Source organism: Leptinotarsa decemlineata, unplaced genomic scaffold (genome assembly GCF_025532065.1).
Source record: "Leptinotarsa decemlineata unplaced genomic scaffold, Ldec_3_MD MMD2_tig00001393_RagTag_RagTag, whole genome shotgun sequence".
Classification (NCBI taxonomy): Eukaryota; Metazoa; Arthropoda; class Insecta; order Coleoptera; family Chrysomelidae; genus Leptinotarsa; species Leptinotarsa decemlineata.
The window spans coordinates 12,432,952-12,454,792 of NW_027412562.1; the positions used below are offsets into that span (position 1 = coordinate 12,432,952).

Genomic DNA, 21,841 nt, shown 5'->3' on the forward strand with positions numbered 1-21,841 from the left:
TTTTTTGCCTTATTGATTCATGCTTTTTTTACCTCTGGTAGGTCATTGTATGAAAAACTGATCTGAAGCCCAGCCACTATCACGTTGTTGAGAATTTTTCAGTTTTCTCAAAATTGGAGTGATAACTTGCGATGAATTGTAGCATTTGGTGTGGTGAAATGTTTCATTTCCTTCAAAATTTGTTTACTTGTGGCAGATTCGTCTCTCAAATTGACGACAGCAAAAAAGATACACGACTTCACGATGAAAAATTGAACAATCATGCATCTATCAATGAACTGATTAATGAAGAAGAGAGAAATGAAACTTTCTGTTTTTCACCACTTTCATTTGTAACTAACGTTACTGCAGTTTCGTCCTATACGGATATTTTCAAACTTATACTTTATTGTATGAGCAATCATGCATCTATCTATCTACCTATCTTTCAAGAAACTGATTATCGAAGAAGAAAGAAATGAAACTTTCTATGTTTTTCACCACTTTCATTTGTAACTAACGTTACTGCAGTTTTGTCCTATACGGACATTTTCAAACTTATACTTTATTGTATGAACAATCATGCATCTATCTATCTACCTATCTGTCAATAAACTGATTATTGAAGAAGAGAGAAATGAAACTTTCTATGTTTTTCATCACTTTCATTTGTAACTAACATTACTGCAGTTTCGTCCTATACGGACATTTTCAAACTTATACTTTATTATATGAGTTTGAAAATGTCTGTATTGAACGAAACTGCAGTAATGTTAGTTATAAATAAAAGTGGTAAAAAACATATAAAGTTTCATTTCTCTTTTCTACATTATGATTTCCTAACACGTAGTAATGGCTACATCCATCAATTTATCGAACTGATTCAGAATCCTGAGTTTATTTCTATTCCTGAATCCCTATCCTGCCCCTGCAACTCTGATGCTTCAAAATTTGAATGGAGAAGAATCCTAACCTACTAACCCCTCACTCATAACTGACATGACGCCAATTACAGTTGACAGTACTCATCAGTTTAGACAAAAACCTATTGATTCTTCACATATTGGCGCTCTTGCGAATCGTAAACGTACATTAACGTTATAATTATGATTCAACCAAAGTAGACTGATTCCTTATATTGTGGTAAAAATCATTTTGAAAACTCAACATATAGACATTGGAAAGTGTGTTCCATATGCTCCTGTCATTTTGTGATGACACCAACTCAATCGCAAGTCAAGAGGAGTTTAATAGTTTTGGTGTTAGAATTTTTGACATTTCTGAACGTCTTTTAGATGCTTTAACATTCTCAAAACGCTTTTTGACGTTTTCCTGAAGCTTTAGACGTTTTCTGGAAGCTATATGATGTTCTTTAAACCTGACATGATATGGACACCTCAGTAACAAAAATTCTCTCATAGATTCTGCTGATTCTGCTGATTGTATTTCAATAAATACATAGTTGAAGTAATCGATTATGAGTTATATAAAAGACATTGGAGAATAGTTTGATATACCATTGACTGATGAATGTACAGTGTAGCGAAACGCCTTCCAGATAAAATGTATTGTCAAAATTCTACAATCTTCATCATGTATAGTATTACTAATTTACATCAAGTAACAGGTCAGAGTATAAATGATCAATCATTCTTTCTATTTCAGCAATTCAGATACTGAAAAATTGCCCCTCCACATGTTAACGTTTCAATGATGTTAGTATTCAGTTCATTTCCTGATGACGCCAACTTGGTTGGTGCCCCGACTGACGCACGCACAGCATTACATTAGAACGAGTTCAATATATTACTACCGATAGCGCCCTTTTGGCATACCGCTATCTTTGTTCTTACTTGGTGAATAATTTTATCATCCCCACTTCCATTCCATGTGCTGGAAATAACAATCATACTATTATCAACGAAAATACGGTTTAGTGCCCTTTTTGCATGCCGACATGTTTGTTTTTTCCCAATATGCCGCCATCGTCACCATCTCCTCACTCACACATGTACACTCATATTGCCATGGGAGTTTGTCCTCGAAGCGGTTTAGTCCCTTTACTGTCGATGTCTAATAATTTCCATAAGTGGAATTCGAACTTGTTTTGACACGATGGTATCATCTAAATGACTCCTCCAACTTCTGTACCAATTTCAAATTGATATTTTTCTCGTATAAATGCTCCATTAGTAATCTATTTTTTTATTTCTGTATACACTACCCTACAATGTTATCAGTTTTCATCAGTTGTTTCGATATAAAATAATAGTATTGTTCATTAGCGATACACCGCAACTTAACACAAATGCAACTTCTAATCAAAAGCTCTGAATTGAATATCAGAGAGAAATTCACAAGTACATAATGAAATTTGATTATGAAACTATTCATTTGAATGGGTATTGACTAATTTGGACATGAGCAGTTATTATGACTTCAGTAAAATAAGTAAACTATAATGGTTAGGTCATGATAACTTTAACAGTTAATAATAGCCCCAGCACTTTTAAGTGGGTGATGATAAGAGTTATCAAAATATAGTACTCTTTTCTTCAGATTAGTATCTATAGTATCGGTTTTAGTAGATATAGTATTCTTTAGATCACTAAATTATAAATACTGAGCTCAAGGTTATCAACTTATACAATCTATTGAATAATAATAATAATAATAACTTATTTAGAAACAATATACATTGATTCAAAAGAACAAGGTAATTATTGAACATGATTTAATGAGAATTCATTGGCCTGTACATCGACTTTTTATGTGATATGAATTCAAAATCGTGACATGCATAATTATATCGAATTAGGATCCCAGAATACTAAAACTAATACTACTAATACGAAATATGTATACAGTGCATTTCTTCAATTTTGTAGTAGGTAGTTGAAGATATTGACATTATATTCTAGGGTTGTGAAGCATTTGTTAGGAGCTTCAAAAAGATGTGTCAGAAGACCCCCCTTTCCATTTAATTTCTTTTCCCAGATGGCGCCCAGTCGCCATCTTGAAAGTTTCATCTCTCAATTTCACTTCAAAATTGAGTATTCATGCATTAATTTCATCATCCCAAATTTCAATTTTTTGAGTTGACCCGTTCAAAAAATAAAAGGAGGGCATTAAAGAAAAGCACTGTATGTTCAAAATATGTTTCAATGTACTACACAATATACAAAAAACTAAGAATAAATGATATATAAACTGTCAATTGATGAGAATAAATGAGGATGAACCATAAAATACAAGAAATATAAAAAAATTTCTTGCTCAGTGCGACATTTTTACAAAACATTTGGCGAACATCTACCATTTGGGTCTTATTGAAAAGTGAATCCAATCCATGTCTGCAAGACTTTCTGAAGACTATTTTCAGTAGTCGTCTCTGTACCACTTCGAAATTCCCAATGTGTGTTTTATGAGTCCTATCCCAATCAATGATACCATAGTTTATGTAGGTTAACTCTAATTCGTGATAAAACACTCTATTTTGTTGAGTTTACAAAACAAAGGACAGTTTTTTCAATTTTAATAATATACTTTGGAAGTTTTTTGTGACATGTGTGTTGATCCCAATTCAGGTAACTGTCCATGATAATTCCTAAATATTTGATGTCATCAACACTGGGAATGCGGCTACTTTCATCTCCTATTTCAATAATGAGATTATTGAATATGGGCAAATTTGCCGTGAAGTGAATTGCATTTTAACATAATTCACTGTGAGCAATTTCATTTCATCACATATAGTCAGTGGGCATACTTGAAGACTGGCTATAAATCAAATCATCTAAAGGAACGATTCGTTCAGGCCAGTTTCAATTCCCTACACTGTAGGTTAATGGATTGACACGTATCAGGAAACTACTACTCCCCTAGCTAATACTACTAAGGGCATTGGATTATGTCCTCAGCTGTCAGTGCAGGATTCTTCATTGAAGTTATTCTTGCATATGCTGTTGGCAATACAACTGCCGCAATAAAATTTCAATTACTGGAACTCACTTGCAGGCAAGTGTGCGAAATCTATTGCGGCAGTTGTATCGTCAACAGCATATACAGGAATAACTTCAGTAGTGAAGAATCCTGCACTGACTCCTGTAGGATATAATCCAACGCCCTTTGTGGTATTAGCCAGGGGAGTAGTTGTTTTCTGATAGGTGTCAGTTCATTAACCTACAGTGTAGGGAGTTGGGACTGGCCTGAACAAATTGTTCCTTTGGATGATTTGACTTTCTTGGCATGTCCTTTTACTTCATTTCAGTTTATATCTTGACAATTAATTACAGTATCATCAGCAAAACTTGTCATTATGTGATGAATTATAGAGATATTGATATAGATAATACATAGAAATAGATCCAGCACAGTTTCTTGAGAAACGCACATCGAACTTATCTCAATTCACTCTGATAATCGACAATTTTCACTAATCATTGCCTACCACGCAAGGAACTGCTCAGTAGGTCTTTCTCTATTCCTCTGAAACCGAAACATTCCAGTGTTTGTATAAGCTGAGTTTGCATTCGCCTGATCGACAAAGATACATATGGTTTATTTCTTTTCATCCATGCTGTCACATATCTGACGTTACTTCTACAATTGAATCCTGAGTCATCTTACCCGCCCTAAATCCAAACTGTTTCCGGGACAGGAAATTGAAACATTGAATACTGAATATACCACTCAGAAAATTTCCAATCTATTCAACACTAATACGGATTCAAAAATTTTAGGATTATTATTTTTGTTCGCAAGTAGGTATATAGTTTTTTCAAGGACAAAACACAAGCACTATAGGAAAATCATTAAAGCACTTTAAGATCGATGCCTGTGTGAAAGTAAAGATTCACGTTGGATTTGAATGGCTGGAGATTAAACTAATTTGTAAAAGTTAGAGGTGTACTGAGTTGAACCTCAGAACGATGAGCAGACACAGTCCGTCGCGTATTTCTAATGAGTACCGCTCTTGATGGAATCAGATGTGCCAAGTCACTTAAACAACTCTCGTGAATGAATCTATAAAAAAAATACAAATCTACAACCTGTCTTCGATGTTCCAGACAATCTAGGTTGCAATTGATGTTCGTGTCTCCAATCAGGCGGATGGCTCCAGCAGCTTCAGGGTATGTTTAGGGGCGAAGCTCCATACATGTGAACTATACTTTGAAGAAGGTCTGACCTGAGCTTTATGAAGCATCAAAAGTTGCTGAGGTGTGTACAGTTTTCTGGTTCGGAATAGTGTACCAAGCTTTTGAGAAGCAGCATTCGCAACTCCATCGACATGATTGTGCCAAGACATATTGTTGTCCATTTTAAACCCCCACAAACTTATCGAAGCAGAGAGACAATATGGATCCCTAGGAAACACCAGCGTTGATGGTAAAAGTATTTGAGAGATTTCCATCGACGGCCACTTGCAGGCAACGTTCTTTTAGGAAGCTGGGGAGACATACACAAAAATGATCCAACACGCCATAGCCAGCTGGTCAGCAAACCCTCATGCCACACACGGTCAAAAGCCTGAGAAATATAAAGCGCAACAGCTCTTGACTCTCCATGTTTCTCGCCTGTTGATCTTTGTTTCCGAAAGCCATATTGATGATCGCTCAAGATCTTGAAGCTTTCCAAATACTTGGGATATAGTGGTTTACGGCTATCAGTGATATGACTGATAGCAAAGCAAGTGGTCCATAATTATTTGGAAGAGTTTTCTTGCCTTTTTAAAAATAGACTGAACGCGAGCAATCTTCCAACAAGAAGAAAAAACCCCTTCCATGTAAGACATGTTAAAGTCTACAAAATACTGGTGCGAATTCATTGGCACACTTTTCAAGTACAAAACAAAACACTTTCTCAATAAATTTAACATGCACACCAGAACATTTTCAAAGTTTCATTTCATTTCAAGCGAAATGACACAACTATATATTTCGACAGTTGGTAAAATTTTATTTTGTTCAAATGTATCTACGTAATGTCATCCAGATTTGTTTTTTTTATTTTCTTGAGTTTCATTGTTCATTATAAACTTGTACAGGTTCTACTTCACTGCTATTATTAAACAGTATACATGATGAATTGTATTGTGAAATTGTATCATATCCAATTCCACTCATACAAGTTGTTATTCGGATACACTTGGCGATTAGCTCACGGCTTTGCGAACTTTCCATTTGGTTTTTTCCATTCTTATTCGTGTTTGTTTCTGATTTTCGTAACAAATAAACATAGTCATTATTTTCAATGGTTTCCACATCGCACGCGCATGCAAATAATGATTTCGAAGGTAAATTCCTTTACTTCATTGCAATTTCCGTAGCGGTCTCTATGTATTTATTAATTGAAAGCTTTTATTTAACTTGACTTGTATGTATGTTAACAAATCTTGCAAATTTGATTTGACCCACTTCCCGGTATCCGATTGACCTGAAATTTTGCATGCTGGTCCAGAACCGATGACAATGCATGTTAATCATAAACATAACCTGATGCTGCTGCCAGGATCGGCTCCGTAAGAGAGATCGCCTCAGCGGTAAATAGCAGGGACACGAAATTTTGTGTACACATTCGTTTATGATAGGCAGTTGGTAAGCCCACCATGAAATAGATGCCACATCCAGGGTTGGCTTCAATAAAAAAAATATATTTCTAGAAAAAAAATCAAATCAAGCTTTTATCTTCAAATTCCTACTTCTCAACTCTAAAAAGAAGACAATAAATGGTGTAGTAGGTTATAAGAACCCATATTTATTTGCATTGTAAAAAAGTATTATTATGTACCACCCTCCTTAGAGGGTGGTACATAATTCCCTTATAATAATTCCGCTTATTCCCAGATTAAGAGGGTCCATCACGCAATGTGAGCAACAGGTACAAGAGGCATACCATGACTTGTGTAATTTGATGAGATGGGCGTCGTTAGCATTGGTTCCTTAAGTTTTTCTGTTGTAGGACTCTCCGTTTTATAGATGGACTTTCCGTATTGATCGATAACTATCGATTGAAACTAGAAAATATAAAATAAAATAATGATAAAAAACTTTTAAAACAAGCTTTTATTCAAGTGCCCTGAAAATATCAAAATAAAATTTTAAATCATATCAACCACATTCATTTATGACTTTACAGAATTGAAATTATAATAAAAGCTTGTCGCGATGCCTAGAAAAAATCCCTACATATTCAGTCGGATGAAATTTAATTAAGAAACATTTCGACAGATCAACTAGGTACTGCAATAAATTTCAAACCCGATAAATCCTATATGTGCAAAAAAGTTATTCAAGGTTGAAGTTCTACATTTTAAGCATTCACGGCACTTTAATTTCATTACAAACATTATGAATTGCTTACAAGTTTAGTAGGTGCCTACGTTATTACGAAATTTCAATTAAAAATTGAAATTATCGCGACAAGCTTTTATTATATTTTCAATTCTGTAAAGTCATAAATGAATGTGGTTAATGTGATTTAAAATTTTATTTTGATCTTTTTAGCGCACTTTAATAATAGCTTGTTTTAAAAGTTTTTTTATCATTTTTTGATAATATGAAATACAGGCCATGTTAATCGCTGATAATGTAACATCCAGCTTAGAGGTGAAATTATTTTCAACATATGTTCAGCAGTTTCTGAGTAGCATTACAAATATATGATTATATGAAACATCATTTGTTTTTTCATAATATCAGTTAAGATAAAAAATTGGCTTTGAAATTTTCAGTAAAATGATTGGTGCTATGCCCGCTGTGGCAGTTCGCCATGAAAGAAGAAAAGGGCAGGAAAAACGCTCGAAACGTCCAAGCCAACTCTACATTGGGGGTCACTGGCTACCTCCAAACAGTCCAAGTCCAACTCCCAGTCCAGGTATCAACGAAGATGGTAACGAGAGGTTACCGGAACTATATATTTGTGGAAAAGTGAGTACTAATTTCTGATTTTCCAATCATACTGAACTAGATCTTTTCTATTGAATCTTCACAGAGTCACCAAATCAATCTGATATCTCTCAAAAATTTTTTCAGAATCGATGGAATCACACCAATCAGAATTTTTAAATAAAATATGCAGGAAGAAAAACACTTTGAGCCCTTATATTATTACCTCAATTTGAGGATATATGGCAGATTATTATGAAGCAGAACATGACAGAAATCAGTTAAATAAGTCCAACCGTCACCACTACCAATATCATACTGTAAAAATCTGAACCTCTTAAGTGATATTTATTAAGACAATCATCTCGCTGTATTTTAATTTCCGAAAGAAATCTTCCAATATGTACACAATTTAAAAAACCACATTCGTGATCAACTAGAGAATTTATATCCTAGTATCCCTTCATCTCCATAGAATTAACATGTCAAACACTTCATATTGCAGTTACCAAATACTTTCAAAAATTAGACTATGAATTACATCGCGTAGCTTTAGAAGCTTTCGTTATTCTTCTGACACGGTATATTTTGTAGTTAATGAATTATCACTGCTGGACTTCATAAATGCCGATTAACTGGGAACATAATCAAAAAATTATGTGATGAACCTGCCCGATTCTCGATGAAAATACATAACCCTGGCGTATTCATACTATACTTTATAGGCGTGTTTGAACCTCTGAGGAAGTTATTGTATAGTGAAATTTTATTCTTTGGTGTAAAAAGTTGTTATGGTTTCGTAACATTTTATTTTTTTGCGTGACCACGGTTTAGCGTTACCTTGACGGCAATATAGGTTTTACATTGTATTAACGTCTGATATTAACCAAAGAAAACAAAGTAGATTGAAGGCGCCTGCCAATCTAACTCAGCAAATTGCTTTCTATGCAAATTTTCCTAATTGAATTGGAATTGCTGCATGGTTCTCGCACCTACTTAGTAGTACTAAGTAGTACACTTAGTAGTACCATCAATAACCATTTTTCAAGGTATTTTTTCACCAACTTCATTTAGGTACTAACTATGTGAATTTTTAAACATAAAGGTCTCATAGGTTTTTTTTGGGGAAGTACCCGTCCCAGATTCCATTAGAAAAATATAATATTCATGAGATATAAGTGTGTGGTTTTGTCTCTGCAGAACAACTTTTCCAGACAGAGATCTGTAGAATTTATTCTGAAAGGGAACGTTTTTCGAGAAGGTCATCATTGAAATTGAATCATATTACCTGCTGCTTTCACCCCCTGAGGACATAACCCTGAATTCCGGATTTCACCATTCGTGTGGTATAAAAGCAAGACTTTCAAATATTTTTTTTATTTTTGATATTAGTAACACGTTTATTTTTTATTTATTATAAATATTCCTTAATAACTATTGATCACACTGTTAGTGAACATTTAAAGATGAGATTCCATTCCACAAAATTTATTTTCGATAATAATAATAATAATAATAATAATGATAATAATGCATGGGGTCTTCTTCAATAACAATGGAGACCTTGGCTTATCAAAGCGCCTGATAAGCCAGGTCGAGTGAGCTGAAGTCGAAAACTGAGGGGTTCATCATGGCTTGCCGGGATGGTATCTTTAACACCTTAGTCTACCGCAGTCGCGTGATGGGTATAGAGGTTTCTGACACAAGGTGCAGGGCCTGCCGTAAGGCGCCCGAGACCCTAATGCATTTGCTATCAGCATGTCCAGCATATGCGGTCTCGGCCTATATCCATCGACATAACGCGGCCCTAAGAGTGCTATATTACCATATACAGCACTCTTACGGTATTGACGAGACACCGGTGTTGCCCTACGCTCCGGGGGATATTGAATCCGTTGTGGGGAACGAGAAGTGCCGAATTTATTGGAACTATTCATTCCCCACCCTCAGGCTCATACAAGCTAATAAGCCTGATGTAGTCCTTCGCGACCACCAGAGCAAAACGATATTTGTCGTGGAGTTTTCAGCTCTTGGGGAGACGAATATCGTCAGAAAAGAGAAGGAAAAACGGATAAAACATCGAGATTTTCTCTTCTTTTCTCTTCGAACTCCGCAGACACTATCCAGATCACTCTGTCAAGATGGTTGTTCTGATTATTGGAGTCCTAGGTGGAATGATGTCCTCTCTACTCTCGAATCTTAAAATCATACCGACTTGCCGCACTAAGGCAGAAATCTTAACCGCACAGATACAGAAGGCTGTCATTCTTGGCTCACTGCGCTTGCTCAGGGCACATGATTCTCGGACTCGATGATCACTTACCCCATGGTGTGGGGAGTGGTCATTGGTTGATAATGCTGGCGCGCCCTCCCGAATGTATCGGGTTTCGTGGGATAGGGTCTGACCAGCGCACACTACGGTGAAAAAAAAATAATACAGTGTCTACCTACATGACAGAATGGTACTGGATGTAGCCTGTCAGTAGTTCGGATCCTTTTCTCTGCATGGGCCGCGACCATGAGAGAGCAGAAATTGGTGCATTTCTCTTTGGAGTAGCTGCCCGAGCAGCTTTCGTTGCGTTCAACTGCTCAGAGCTTTACTGTCAGTTTTAAGTGAGTAAAATGTCAAGCAGTATGGAGGAACTGCTTCGCAATCTGGCTGGGAGGGACAAGACCGAGATCATTAGCATCATTTGCCAATTGATCTCGTGCTTCGGCCTAAACCAGGCAGATTTGCAGGGCAATACATTGCCAGTCTCTGGGCCCGGCTGTTAAAATCTGACAGACGGGAATCAGGGAGTGGCTAATGCTCCGCCTGCGAGTGACAATTCTTTCCGTGACAGCGATCACGAAAGCGTACATTCCTCCTCTTCCTCCGCTTTGAAGAAGAGAAGAATCAGCGAAGATTTCCCACCTCTACCAGATGTGTCCACAAACAAGGTAGACGAGTGGATTAAGAAAGGCAAACAACCGAAAAAAGCAAAGAGATTGCAGAAGAAGGTTGTTTTAGACGACATCAGGGACGAGGCAAGCAAATATTACTCCGAGTCCGAGGTTTCGTCGCGTCCGGTGACACGAAGTCTGGCCCGCGAGGTGGCCACTTCTCTTTCCAACGAAAATATGGACACAAGTCCAGCTATCCAAGCTGACAGTGCTTCTGATCATTCAGACCGAACTGTCAGAACTATTCAGGACCAGGAACCTGGCCCCTCTGCCCCACGTAAGCAGGAAAACCAGCCTCCCACTAAAAAAGTCAAAATACCACCAATTGTCGTTCGTCAGAAGGACAAGTGCGTTAAGCTGATCAAAACAGCAGCCGAGGAGAAAATAAATTTCTCCAAAGCCGTCAATCTTCATGACGGCATCAAAGTTCAGCCCTCGACTCCTGACGATTATCGTCGATTGTCGAGACTCCTTGTGACGGAGAACATCCCCCATCACACTTACTCCCTCCCTGAAGACCGGCAAATCCGTGCCGTCTTCAGAGGATTGCCAGAGCACTTCTCAGTCGACGACATCCGTGAGGAGTTAGAAGCCAGAGGCTTTGATCCCTCCTCAGTAACTAGGATGAGGAGAGCAAATAAGCCCTTACCCATGGTCCTGGTACTGGTCACCAAAGACCAAAAGGACATATTTGAGATCAAAGACCTCTTGAGTGTGAAGGTGCAGGTTGAACCCCAGCACCCCAAAACTTCGGTGGGTCAGTGCCATCGCTGCCAACGCTTTGGCCACTGCCAAAGGAATTGCATGGCCGTCCCAATATGCGTCAAGTGCGCCGGCAGGCATCTTACCAACGCCTGCAAGAAAGCAAGGACTGACCCCCCGAAGTGCAATAATTGCAAAGGGGTACACACTGCCAACTATAGAGGCTGCCCTGAGTTCCCTAAGGCTCAGAAGTCTAGAGGCAAGCCAGTTAAAAAACCATCTCCCCCAGGCAGACCTGCGGGGTCTGGTCGTGTTAAGGAAGGAGTTAGTTTTGCCAGAGCAGCATCCAAGGGTGCAAACGGCTCGGCAAAGACTGCTCCTTCTCAATCTATGCCCTTACCTCAGATTCAGGGGGCTTCAGACATCTGCGCCGCTTTGGAGCAGATGAAGCAACTATTCACCAAATTCCCCGTGCTCGAAAAAATGTTCACGGTGAATAATAACGTGCTGACCAGAACTGCCAATGTCTAGACAACCGACATTGCCTAGATCTTTGAAGATAGTCTTTTGGAATGCCAATGGCTTTCTACCTAAGAAACTTGACTTTGAGAATTTTCTCTTAGAACATAACATCGATGTGGCTCTAATCCAAGAGACGCATCTGAGGAATGAATCCGTTGTCATTCCAAATTACAAGTTCTTCCATAGAGAACGTATTGGACGTGCTGGTGGGGGAGTTGGCATTCTTGTCAAACGATCCCTCCAGTGTGTCCAATACGGCATTGACAGTGCTCGGTTACACGGAACTGAGGCCGTAGGGGTCGAAATTCGACTGAGGCAGGGTTGTCACAGATTAATCTCTGTCTATAACCCTCCAACTAATCTTTTACTCCCAGAATCACTGGATGAATTGCTGATGGGTAGTGATATTCCGACAATTGCTGCTGGCGACTTCAATGCCAAGCACGGACTATGGAGCAGAGCCACCAATCGAAACGGCCGAGCGCTCCATGCGCATGCCGACAGACATGAATATCTCGTGCTGGGACCGGATGAACCTACGTTCTATCGCGGGCAGTATAGGCCTGACGTACTTGACATCGCGCTTCTCAGAAATGTCTCTCTGACCAGCGAAATTTACGTTCAGTCGGAACTGGACTCCGATCATAATCCAGTAATCCTGGTATTGGGTGATGAACTTCCTTCCCCTGATTATTGCATGAGATATAAGACGGATTGGGATGTCTTCACAGCTCAGCTCGGAGAGATGCGCGCCCCTCCTGAGGGTCTCCGCTCTCCCAACGAACTCGACGCGGCAGTTCACCGCTTCGAGATCTCCGTGAATGATGCTTTCCGGACGGCCACCTCCAGTGAGGAGTGTCCGCAGAGGAGCTATAATGAGTTTCCCCCTCGTATCAAAGCCATGATACGAGAGAGAAACCGCCTGAGAAGGCTCTATCAGCGAACACTCTTCCCAGGAGACAAAACAGCGGCAAACAGGATGGCCAATCAAGTAAAACAGGCCATCATTGACTACCGAAATGATAGGTGGGAGGAGCTGTTGAAATCCATTGAGCCTGGAGGTGACGAGCTTTGGCGAATCACTAAAAGACTCAAAGGAAAGAAGACAGCTCCCTCACCCATTCACGGAGAGCGCGGAGTATGCTACTCCCCCGCCGACAAAGCGTTGGCTTTTGCTGACACGATGGAACGTCAGTTTCAACTTAACGTTGACGACAATGACGACATCGACCGCGATATTCTGCTCGAAGATCGGGTTCACCGTATCCTCAGGGAGGATGACGATGATGTCATTCGTCCGGCTTCTGTGGAAGAATTAAAGGGCTACATCAAGGCTGCAAAAGCCAAGAAGGCCCCGGGGGCTGACTCAATAACTAACAAGTTGTTGAAGAAGCTCCCGGAAAACTGCGTTGAGAGCCTTTTGAGCATCATCAACAGCTCCTTGGCCCTAAGATACTTCCCCAGAAGGTGGAAACATGCGGTCGTCGTCATGCTCCCAAAACAGGGGCAGAACCGGCTTTTCCCGCAGAATTATCGCCCGATTAGTCTGCTCTCGTCGGCGGCTAAGCTGGCTGAAAGAGTCGTACTCCAAAGGCTCAACGAAGAAGTTGAGGACCGAAATGTTCTGCCTGATGAGCAATTCGGCTTCAGGAGAGAGCATTCCACTGAGTTGCAGGCTCTGAGACTGGTCGAAAACACCATCGCGGAGTTGAACAGGAACAAAAAAGTCCATTTAGTCCTATTAGATATTTCGAAGGCCTTCGACCGCGTTTGGCATGAAGGCCTTCTTCACAAACTAATCGCATTCGACCTGCCTCGGGGCCTGATCCGGTGGATTGGGTCTTTCCTGAGAGGCAGAACATTTCAGGTTAGAGTAGAGGGCTCTCTGTCTGACAACAGAGAGATCCTCGCTGGAGTGCCACAGGGGGCCGTGCTCTCTCCCACGCTATATTCCCTTTATACCAGCGACCTTCCGAGGTCCGAGCATGTGAAGGTATCTCTCTACGCCGATGACACGGCTCTCCTCTCATCTTCCATGGGTCGGGAGCTCGGGATCGTCTATATGCAACGTGCATTGGGCGACCTCGAGCGCTGGTACCTCGAGTGGAAGATCCGAGTGAATCCGGATAAAACTCAGGCAATAACCATGGGAAGAACGATAGCTTCTCCGGCCATGAAAGTGAGAATCTCTGGAAGGGAGATTGATTGGCAAGCGCGGGTCAAGTACCTAGGTCTTATTATAGACCGTAGGCTCACCTGGAACCCGCACCTGTTAAGCGTGAAGGCAAAGATCCAGGGTCGAGTGGCAAGCCTGTACCCTTTGATCAACAGAAAATCGAAGCTGAGCCTAAAAAACAAAATCACGATCTATAACATGATGTTCAAGTCTGTCATCATGTATGCTTCAGGCGTTTGGGGACAAGCGGCTCCGACTAACATCTCCATCTTGGAGACTCTACAAAACAAAATTCTACGGATGATTGTGAATGCTCCGTGGTTCGTACGGAATGAAGCCATCCGCAGAGATTTGAAGCTGCCTTCCATTCAGCCATCCATTCAGTCGAGGAATCGGCGAGTTTTAGATTATGCTGAAACTCATGAAAATCCTTTAGTCAGGGAAGCTATAGATTACGCTGTAGACGACCCCTCCCGATATAGAAGGCCCCGACACTCTGTCGAATGAGGCCCCTATGTTCTCCGTTAACAGATGAATAATATCTTCATCTATCTCACCCCAGCCAGGTAGGGGTATAACGCGAAGGGCGGTATGGATGTCTAAGGACTTTCATGCCACCAACAAACATCAGTTGTGACCCATTTGTCTTTCTGACAAACCTCAGTTAAAAGGGGAAGGAGGCCAGGCTTCAACCTGAATAAAATCAAGATGGATTCGATGCCCGAGCAGCTGATGAACTCGGTTTGGTTTTCGACACTGAACGAGGTGATCACAACTCTGTCACCAAGTTGGAACCCGTTCAGAAAAAGACTCATATAAAAGCTGCAGAGAGCACCTCACTCCTTAGGCAACAGAAAGATAAGCCAGTGCATGGGGTCTTCTTCAATAACATTGAAGACTTGGCTTATCAAAACGCCTGACGTTCGGTTTCCTCAGGTCGAGTGGGTTGAAGTCGAAAACTGAGGGGTTCATCATAGCATGCCAGGATGGTGTTTTCAAGACCTTAGTATACCGCAGTCGCGTGATTAGTTTAGAGGTTCCTGACACATAGTGCAGGGCCTGCCGCCAGGCGTCTGAGACCCTAATGAACTTGCTGTCAGCATGTCCAGCATATGCGGTCTTGGCCTTTATCCATAGACATAAAGCAGCCCTAAGAGTGCGTTATTAGCATCTACGGCACTTTTACTGTATTGACGAGACACCGGTGTTGCTCTATGCTCCGGGAGATATTGAATCCTTTGGAACTATTCGTTCCTTCCCTCAGAATCATACAAGCTAATAAGCCTGATGCAGCCTGAGTTTTCAGCTCCTGTCGAGACGAATATCGTCCGAAAAGAGGTGGAAAAACGGATAAAATATCGAGATTTTCTCTTCGAACTCCGCAGACTCTATCCAGATCACTCTGTCAAGATGGTTTTTCTGATCATTGGAGTCCTTGGTAGAATGATATCCTCTCTACTCTCAAATCCTATAATCATACCGGCTTGCCGCACTTAGGCAGAAATCTTAGCCGGAAAGATGCATAATTCTTGGACCCAATGATCACTCTCACCAACGTGTGGAGAGTGGTCGTTGGTTGATAATGCTGGCACGCCCTCCTGAATGTATCGGATCTTCGGGGGATAGGGCCTGACCAGCGCATACTATGGTAAAAAATAATAATTATAACTTTATTCACAAGAGTAAGAGTACTTTACTTTAAGGAAAAAGTTGAATAAAGTGTCTAGGCTATAATTGCTACTGCACTTGTTCCGCAAACAATTAATGACTATAATGTAATAAAAATAATACAAAATACAATAAAAGACAACAATATTTCTTTACGAAAAATATAAATGATGATTAAAACATGATAAAATAGTTAAAATATTAGTATAATAATATAATTAAAAACTTGAAATGAAATAGTTAAGATTAACAAACTAGGTAATGTTATAATAATTATTATATTGCAGGAAAAATAACAAGATCAGTTATTGAAGATGAATAGATAAAAACCAAGACTAGTAAATCTTTGTGTAGGACCTATTTTATTAACTTTTATCTAGAAGATTTATTACGAAATTTCTGTCATTTGCTAGTATTTTTTTTCTTTTGTGAACAATAATATTTTGATTTAAAAGGATTTGGAAAAGCTGAATACACTTATTTGAATTAATGAATCGAAGAGGTTTTGTATTAAAGTGTATAATATATTAAAATTCTTGCAGAGCGCTTTCGACTTTCGTCATCATCAGTGCTCACCTGAAAGTAAGTGATCTAGTTGAAAAGGGAATTTAGTGAAATTGAAGTTGTAAAATTTTTTTTATGGTTAAGAAATTTGGAAAAATTGTTTGAGATTACTTACTTGTCAGGCAACAGGAAGTATCAAGATAAGTGAATTGTACATTGTAATATTTAAATTATATAAAACAAAATAGGCTTATAGCCAAGAAAATACATTTTTGGATTCAGGCCATGTGGTTCAGTCAAAGTATCTTATGAAGAAGGACAACTTGAGACAGAATGTGTCAAGTGTCATGTTAAAATAATGGTACCAACTTCAGGAGTGATCCATTATGGGTTTGATTGAATATGTAGAGGAGAAATACTGAATAAATTATATTAATAAACTGTGATTAATTCATAATTCATAATCCTCTTATGAAGGGGAAGGAAATCTCTGTTTAAGTTTACTTGAGTATTCAAACAATGATCATTGTTGGAAAGTTCTTTAGAAATCTCCAACTCTTCAAACAAGTCAAGTCTAAGGAAATTTTTATTATCTATTTTATGTAATATTTTGGAATTTCTATTGGGACTAAAGTTGTGATTGTGAAATTTTATGTGGTGGCCAAAAGCAGATTTATCAGGTTTTTTTATATGTTCATTAATACGAGTGAAAAGAGGTCTACAGGTTCTACCAATGTAAGATGCCGAACAATCAGAACAGTTAAGCTTGTAGACTCCACTAGAGTTTAATTTGTTGATTTTGTCTTTAGAATTTACTAAAAAGTTACTTAAGTTGTTTTGAGATTTAAAGGAAATTTTTGTACCAGGTATGGTATTTTCTATAAATTTGGAAATAACAGTACACATATTTTGATCAAAATAAGGTAAGGAAAAATATCTCACAGAAGGTGAATTAACTAAGGTGGTGGAGTTAAAGGCCAATCTTCTATCTGATCTGAGTTTAAATTTACTAATTAATTTGTGAATAATGGATGGTTGATAACCATTGTTGACAGCAATCTGTTTTAAAGTATTTAATTCTAAATTGAAATTGGAGGGAGATAAGGGAATGTTCAACAATCTGTTAACATAACAATTGAAGGAAGCCATTTTATGTTGCATGGGATGAAATGAATTGAAAGGAATGACATGATCAGTCTGGGTTGGTTTTCTATAAATGGAAAAATCTAGTTTGTTGTTAGTTTTTGTTATAGTCAGATCTTGAAAGTTTAATTTATTGTCTTGTTCTATTTCAAGTGTAAATTTGATTTTGGGATGTAAGTTATTTAAGGAGTCAAGGATATCATGTGCTACATTAGAGTTGCCATCTATGAAAACCAAGCAGTCATCAACATATCTGTGCCAACTGAGAATCTTATCAATTTTATTAATTATGAATGAATTTTCTAAATTTTCCATGAAAATGTCAGCCAGGAAAGGTGAAAGAGGGTTACCCATTGCTAGGCCATCAGGTTGACTGTAAAATTTATTGTTAAAGACAAAAAAATCTTGGGAAATGCAAAATTTAAGTAAAGTTAATATATCTGTTTTGGTAGAGTCAGAAGTTAAGTGTTGAGAAAGCAAGTTAGAAACTAAAGGTAGGGTTTCAGATTTTGGAACAGAAGTGAACAAGTTGCTAACATTAAAGGATATCATGAGGGTGTTGGAATTAGGTTGAAAGTTTTTGATTTTATTAATTAAATCTAAAGTGTTACTTACTGAATTGGCAGGTTTGTAGTTGGTTACATGTTTTATCACTTGTAAGACAAATGTTGTAAGACAAATGTTGTCTTTAATCCTCAGCTCGTTTGAGTTTCGACTTCTAAGGGTTTTCGTTCGTAGGGGTGCGACAGTTGGTTAACGGAAAAACAGATTTTTGAAACAGATTTTTTTTAAACATAAGAATCAAAGTCGTAGAGTCTGTCTGTGTGTCTGAACACGATAAACTCAAAAACTACCGAATGGATTTTCATACATTGTTCACCAATGGTCGAAGTCATTCAAGAGGAAGATTTGTGTGTATACTAAATTTTTAAAATTTTATGAGGATTGTTTGAAATTTGATCATGCTTCATTCAACCCTTTCAGTTTTACGAGTATACTTTTTTTAGAGGGGTCTAAATTTATTGATAATTTTGGATACTGAAAGATCAAACCGGTAACGTGCAAATAACAAATGTTTATACAATTTGAACAAACATGTTACTGGTTGTGTATCAAAACGTTTTCTATTTGACTGAATTCGATTCATGCACACACGAACAAAAATATTGCATAAAAAAATCATTAATATACTATGATTTTCCAGGTGTCAGCCCTCCAAATCATAGTAGGCTCAATTCTACTGGGTGCCATAGTGTTAATAGTAGGTTTAGTCCAACTTGTGCCCAACGCCGCAGATGCTGACCACAGGTATATCTTCATTGGGGCCGGAGCCATACTCCTCGTGGTGGGCTTCATCATGACCGCAGTCAGGTGTTTTTGCATGCACTGTGCGAGAAACGCAAGGATAGTCATGGCAGATCCGCCGCCTCCCTTAGACGGGGTGAATAGCATAGATGTTCTTGTACAAAGGAGAGACACACAGGTAGGAGTGGCAATTATTTGATTCACCAATAGAATTTTGTACATTTACTTTGTTATGCTGGCAAGTTTTAGTATTTCTAGGAAGTGCTTTCGCCTAATAGTTAGTAGGATTAGGCAGTAGAAGATTGATCAATGATTCCAAAAGAAAACATAAGACTAAAATCATACTTTATGTTCCAAATTACGGAAAAAAATAGACCAATAATATCTATTACAAGATTCGAAAGTGTTGCAGAGAATATGCGATGCAAGACGCAGAGAAAAAACAAAAAAAAACAATTCAAGTCAGACACGGTTGTTTTAGAATCTTATACCAAATCAAAGTTGATTCCTAAAAAATAATTGTAATGCTGCCCTTATTGAAATCGATGTTATTCTCCAAGATTGATCAATGATTCCAAAAGAAAACATAAGACTAAAATCATACTTTATGTTCCAAATTACGGAAAAAAATAGACCAATAATATCTATTACAAGATTCGAAAGTGTTGCAGAGAATATGCGATGCAAGACGCAGAGAAAAAACAAAAAAAAAACAATTCAAGTCAGACACGGTTGTTTTAGAATCTTATACCAAATCAAAGTTGATTCCTAAAAAATAATTGTAATTCTACCCTTATTGAAATCGATGTTATTCTCCAAAAACTCTATTGAAATAGAATGAAATTGACCGATACTTGATAGAAACTTATTGTTATCTATTTTTACTCATTTTAATTATCACTATAAAAAATTTACAAAACCTTGACAAGTGTTCCGAAATACGTTTCGCAGTTTTGTAAACGATTCATAAAGAAAATCAAAATGAATCTTATCGGTAAGTTTTTTCTATAGCAACAGCTTTAGCTGAGCATAATTGTAACTTGAACATATACAGCGCGCTTATGAAAAATCCATTATAAGCTGAATCATATGTTCAATACCTGAAACTGAAAAAATCCAGGTGAACAAACAATGGATATAGGCAGATATTTAATAATTGACAAACAGGGTGGAATAGGGTATAAAAGATAAAAGTCGAAATAAAACAGACGTATATAATGAAACAACTAACCCAGCTTCATGATAGTGACAGACCCAAATCTATAGTAGTGAACAGTTATTTTTATAAGTTATTGAGTTGAGAGACTCTGATATCCATTGTTACAGCAATAATATGGTATTTCAAGCAAAGTGTGTTCAGTCACCAAATAACTTAAACAATGATAAACTCAAACTGCAATGTTCCTTGTTCACGACCAGTATCAATTTTGGCTCACTTAGTATAAGTATTTATCAATTACACATAGTTAACTATATCTATCTGTATCTGTAGAGCAGGGAGGTTGAGTGTAAGTCCACAGCACTTAGGCCACATGTGACCCATTGTGCATCCTCCCGAGAAGTTGTCCTCCTAAGTCATCGTCCATCCCGTCCTTTTCAGGAAGGTGGACAGGTCACTGGGAGACATCTCCTTTATATCGGCAGGTGTAAGCCAAGACTCGCCCGATAACTCCGGGCACTCGCATAGAACATGCCTGACAGTCGCCCAGGGTGATCCTGGGAAGATTGCATCCCTTGATTACATCCTATCTCTTTAGGGATTGAGCATGGGTATAACATTTGGCTGGTTCCGCAATTGTCGAAGTCATCAGGCCGTATGTGCCACTGGATCCTAAAATTATTAGTCCAGCCGCTTCCTTGGCTGAAGAGCCAGCAATGCGATTACCTTTAGTCCTGCCGTACCCTTTAACCCACCTCAGGATAATGTTATCATCTACCGAGGCTTTGGCTAAATCTTGGTGGCACTCTAGTACTATCCCTGAAGTTACGCGTTGTCTGTTCGAAGCTAATAGGGCTTATCTGCTGTCAGTGCAGATTGTTATGTTTTTGCCAGAAATTCCTTTCCTGATTATTTATTTTATGGCGATTGAGATACCAGCCAGTTCTGTTTGGACCACGCAGGTATTTTTTCCATTCCCCACTCAATCCTTAAGCTTAGTAATCAGGAGTACACTCCACATCCTGAGCCTTCTTCGGTTTTTGAGCCATTCCTACTTCGAAGTTTACACCAGCCATGCGCAATCGTAACATGGCCATCAAGGCAACATACAGGTTCAGAAGGGTCAGACCCGTAATTAATTCCATTGCAACGGTTGGTGTTACACTCATGGCTCCTGTGATGTTTAAACAAGCCAGTCGCTGTATTTGATATAATTTTTGGGTGGTCGTTGCTTGTAGAACTTTCGGTCCCCATGCAATGGCTTGGTACGTTAACATAGGTTTTATTATTGCTGTGTAGATCCAGGTGACCATGCGGGGTGAAAGACCCCATGCGCGACTCAATGTCCTTCGACATTGCTCATAAGCCACATATGCTCTTTTTGCTCCACTCTGTAGGTGACAATTCCATGTTAGCTTCCTGTCGAGGATAATACCAAGATATTTCACCTCTTCGGAGAAGTTTAGTTCGCTTTCGAAGATTTCGGGAGGTTTCAAGCCCAATAAACTTATTTTCCTGGTGAAAAAGACAATCTCAGTCTTCTTGGAATTGGTCGACAGTGAGTGTTCCTTACACCATGTTTCTATCAATTTGAGCCCATCCTGCGCTCTATCGCACAGTGTGTTCACAAATTTGCCGGTCTGAAAGATAACTGTGTCATCTGCATATACAATTGTATAGAATCCATTATTGTTGAGGTGATTAATCAGGGTATCCAGAACTATGTGGACATCCCCTCATGGACATCCCCTCACTGTGATGTCTTCTACATTGATACTAATTGCTCTACTAGAGAGCATCTTGAGTATCCATTCTCCTACTACCAGGGGTACATTCCTGGAGTGTAGTTGCTGG

General features: G+C 38.7%; 1 protein-coding gene across 2 annotated transcripts in view; it reads left to right on the plus strand.

The window, feature by feature from the left end:
* Positions 1 to 21,841, plus strand: part of LOC111506965 (uncharacterized) — a 181,936-nt gene that overhangs the window by 130,302 nt on the left and 29,793 nt on the right. For both annotated transcript variants that reach the window (XM_074176012.1, XM_074176013.1), the window contains exons 3-4: positions 7,712 to 7,907; positions 18,728 to 19,006. In XM_074176012.1, coding sequence (XP_074032113.1) covers positions 7,716 to 7,907; positions 18,728 to 19,006 — 471 coding nt within the window. In that variant the 5' untranslated portion in view covers positions 7,712 to 7,715. The remainder of the gene's footprint in view (positions 1 to 7,711; positions 7,908 to 18,727; positions 19,007 to 21,841) is intronic.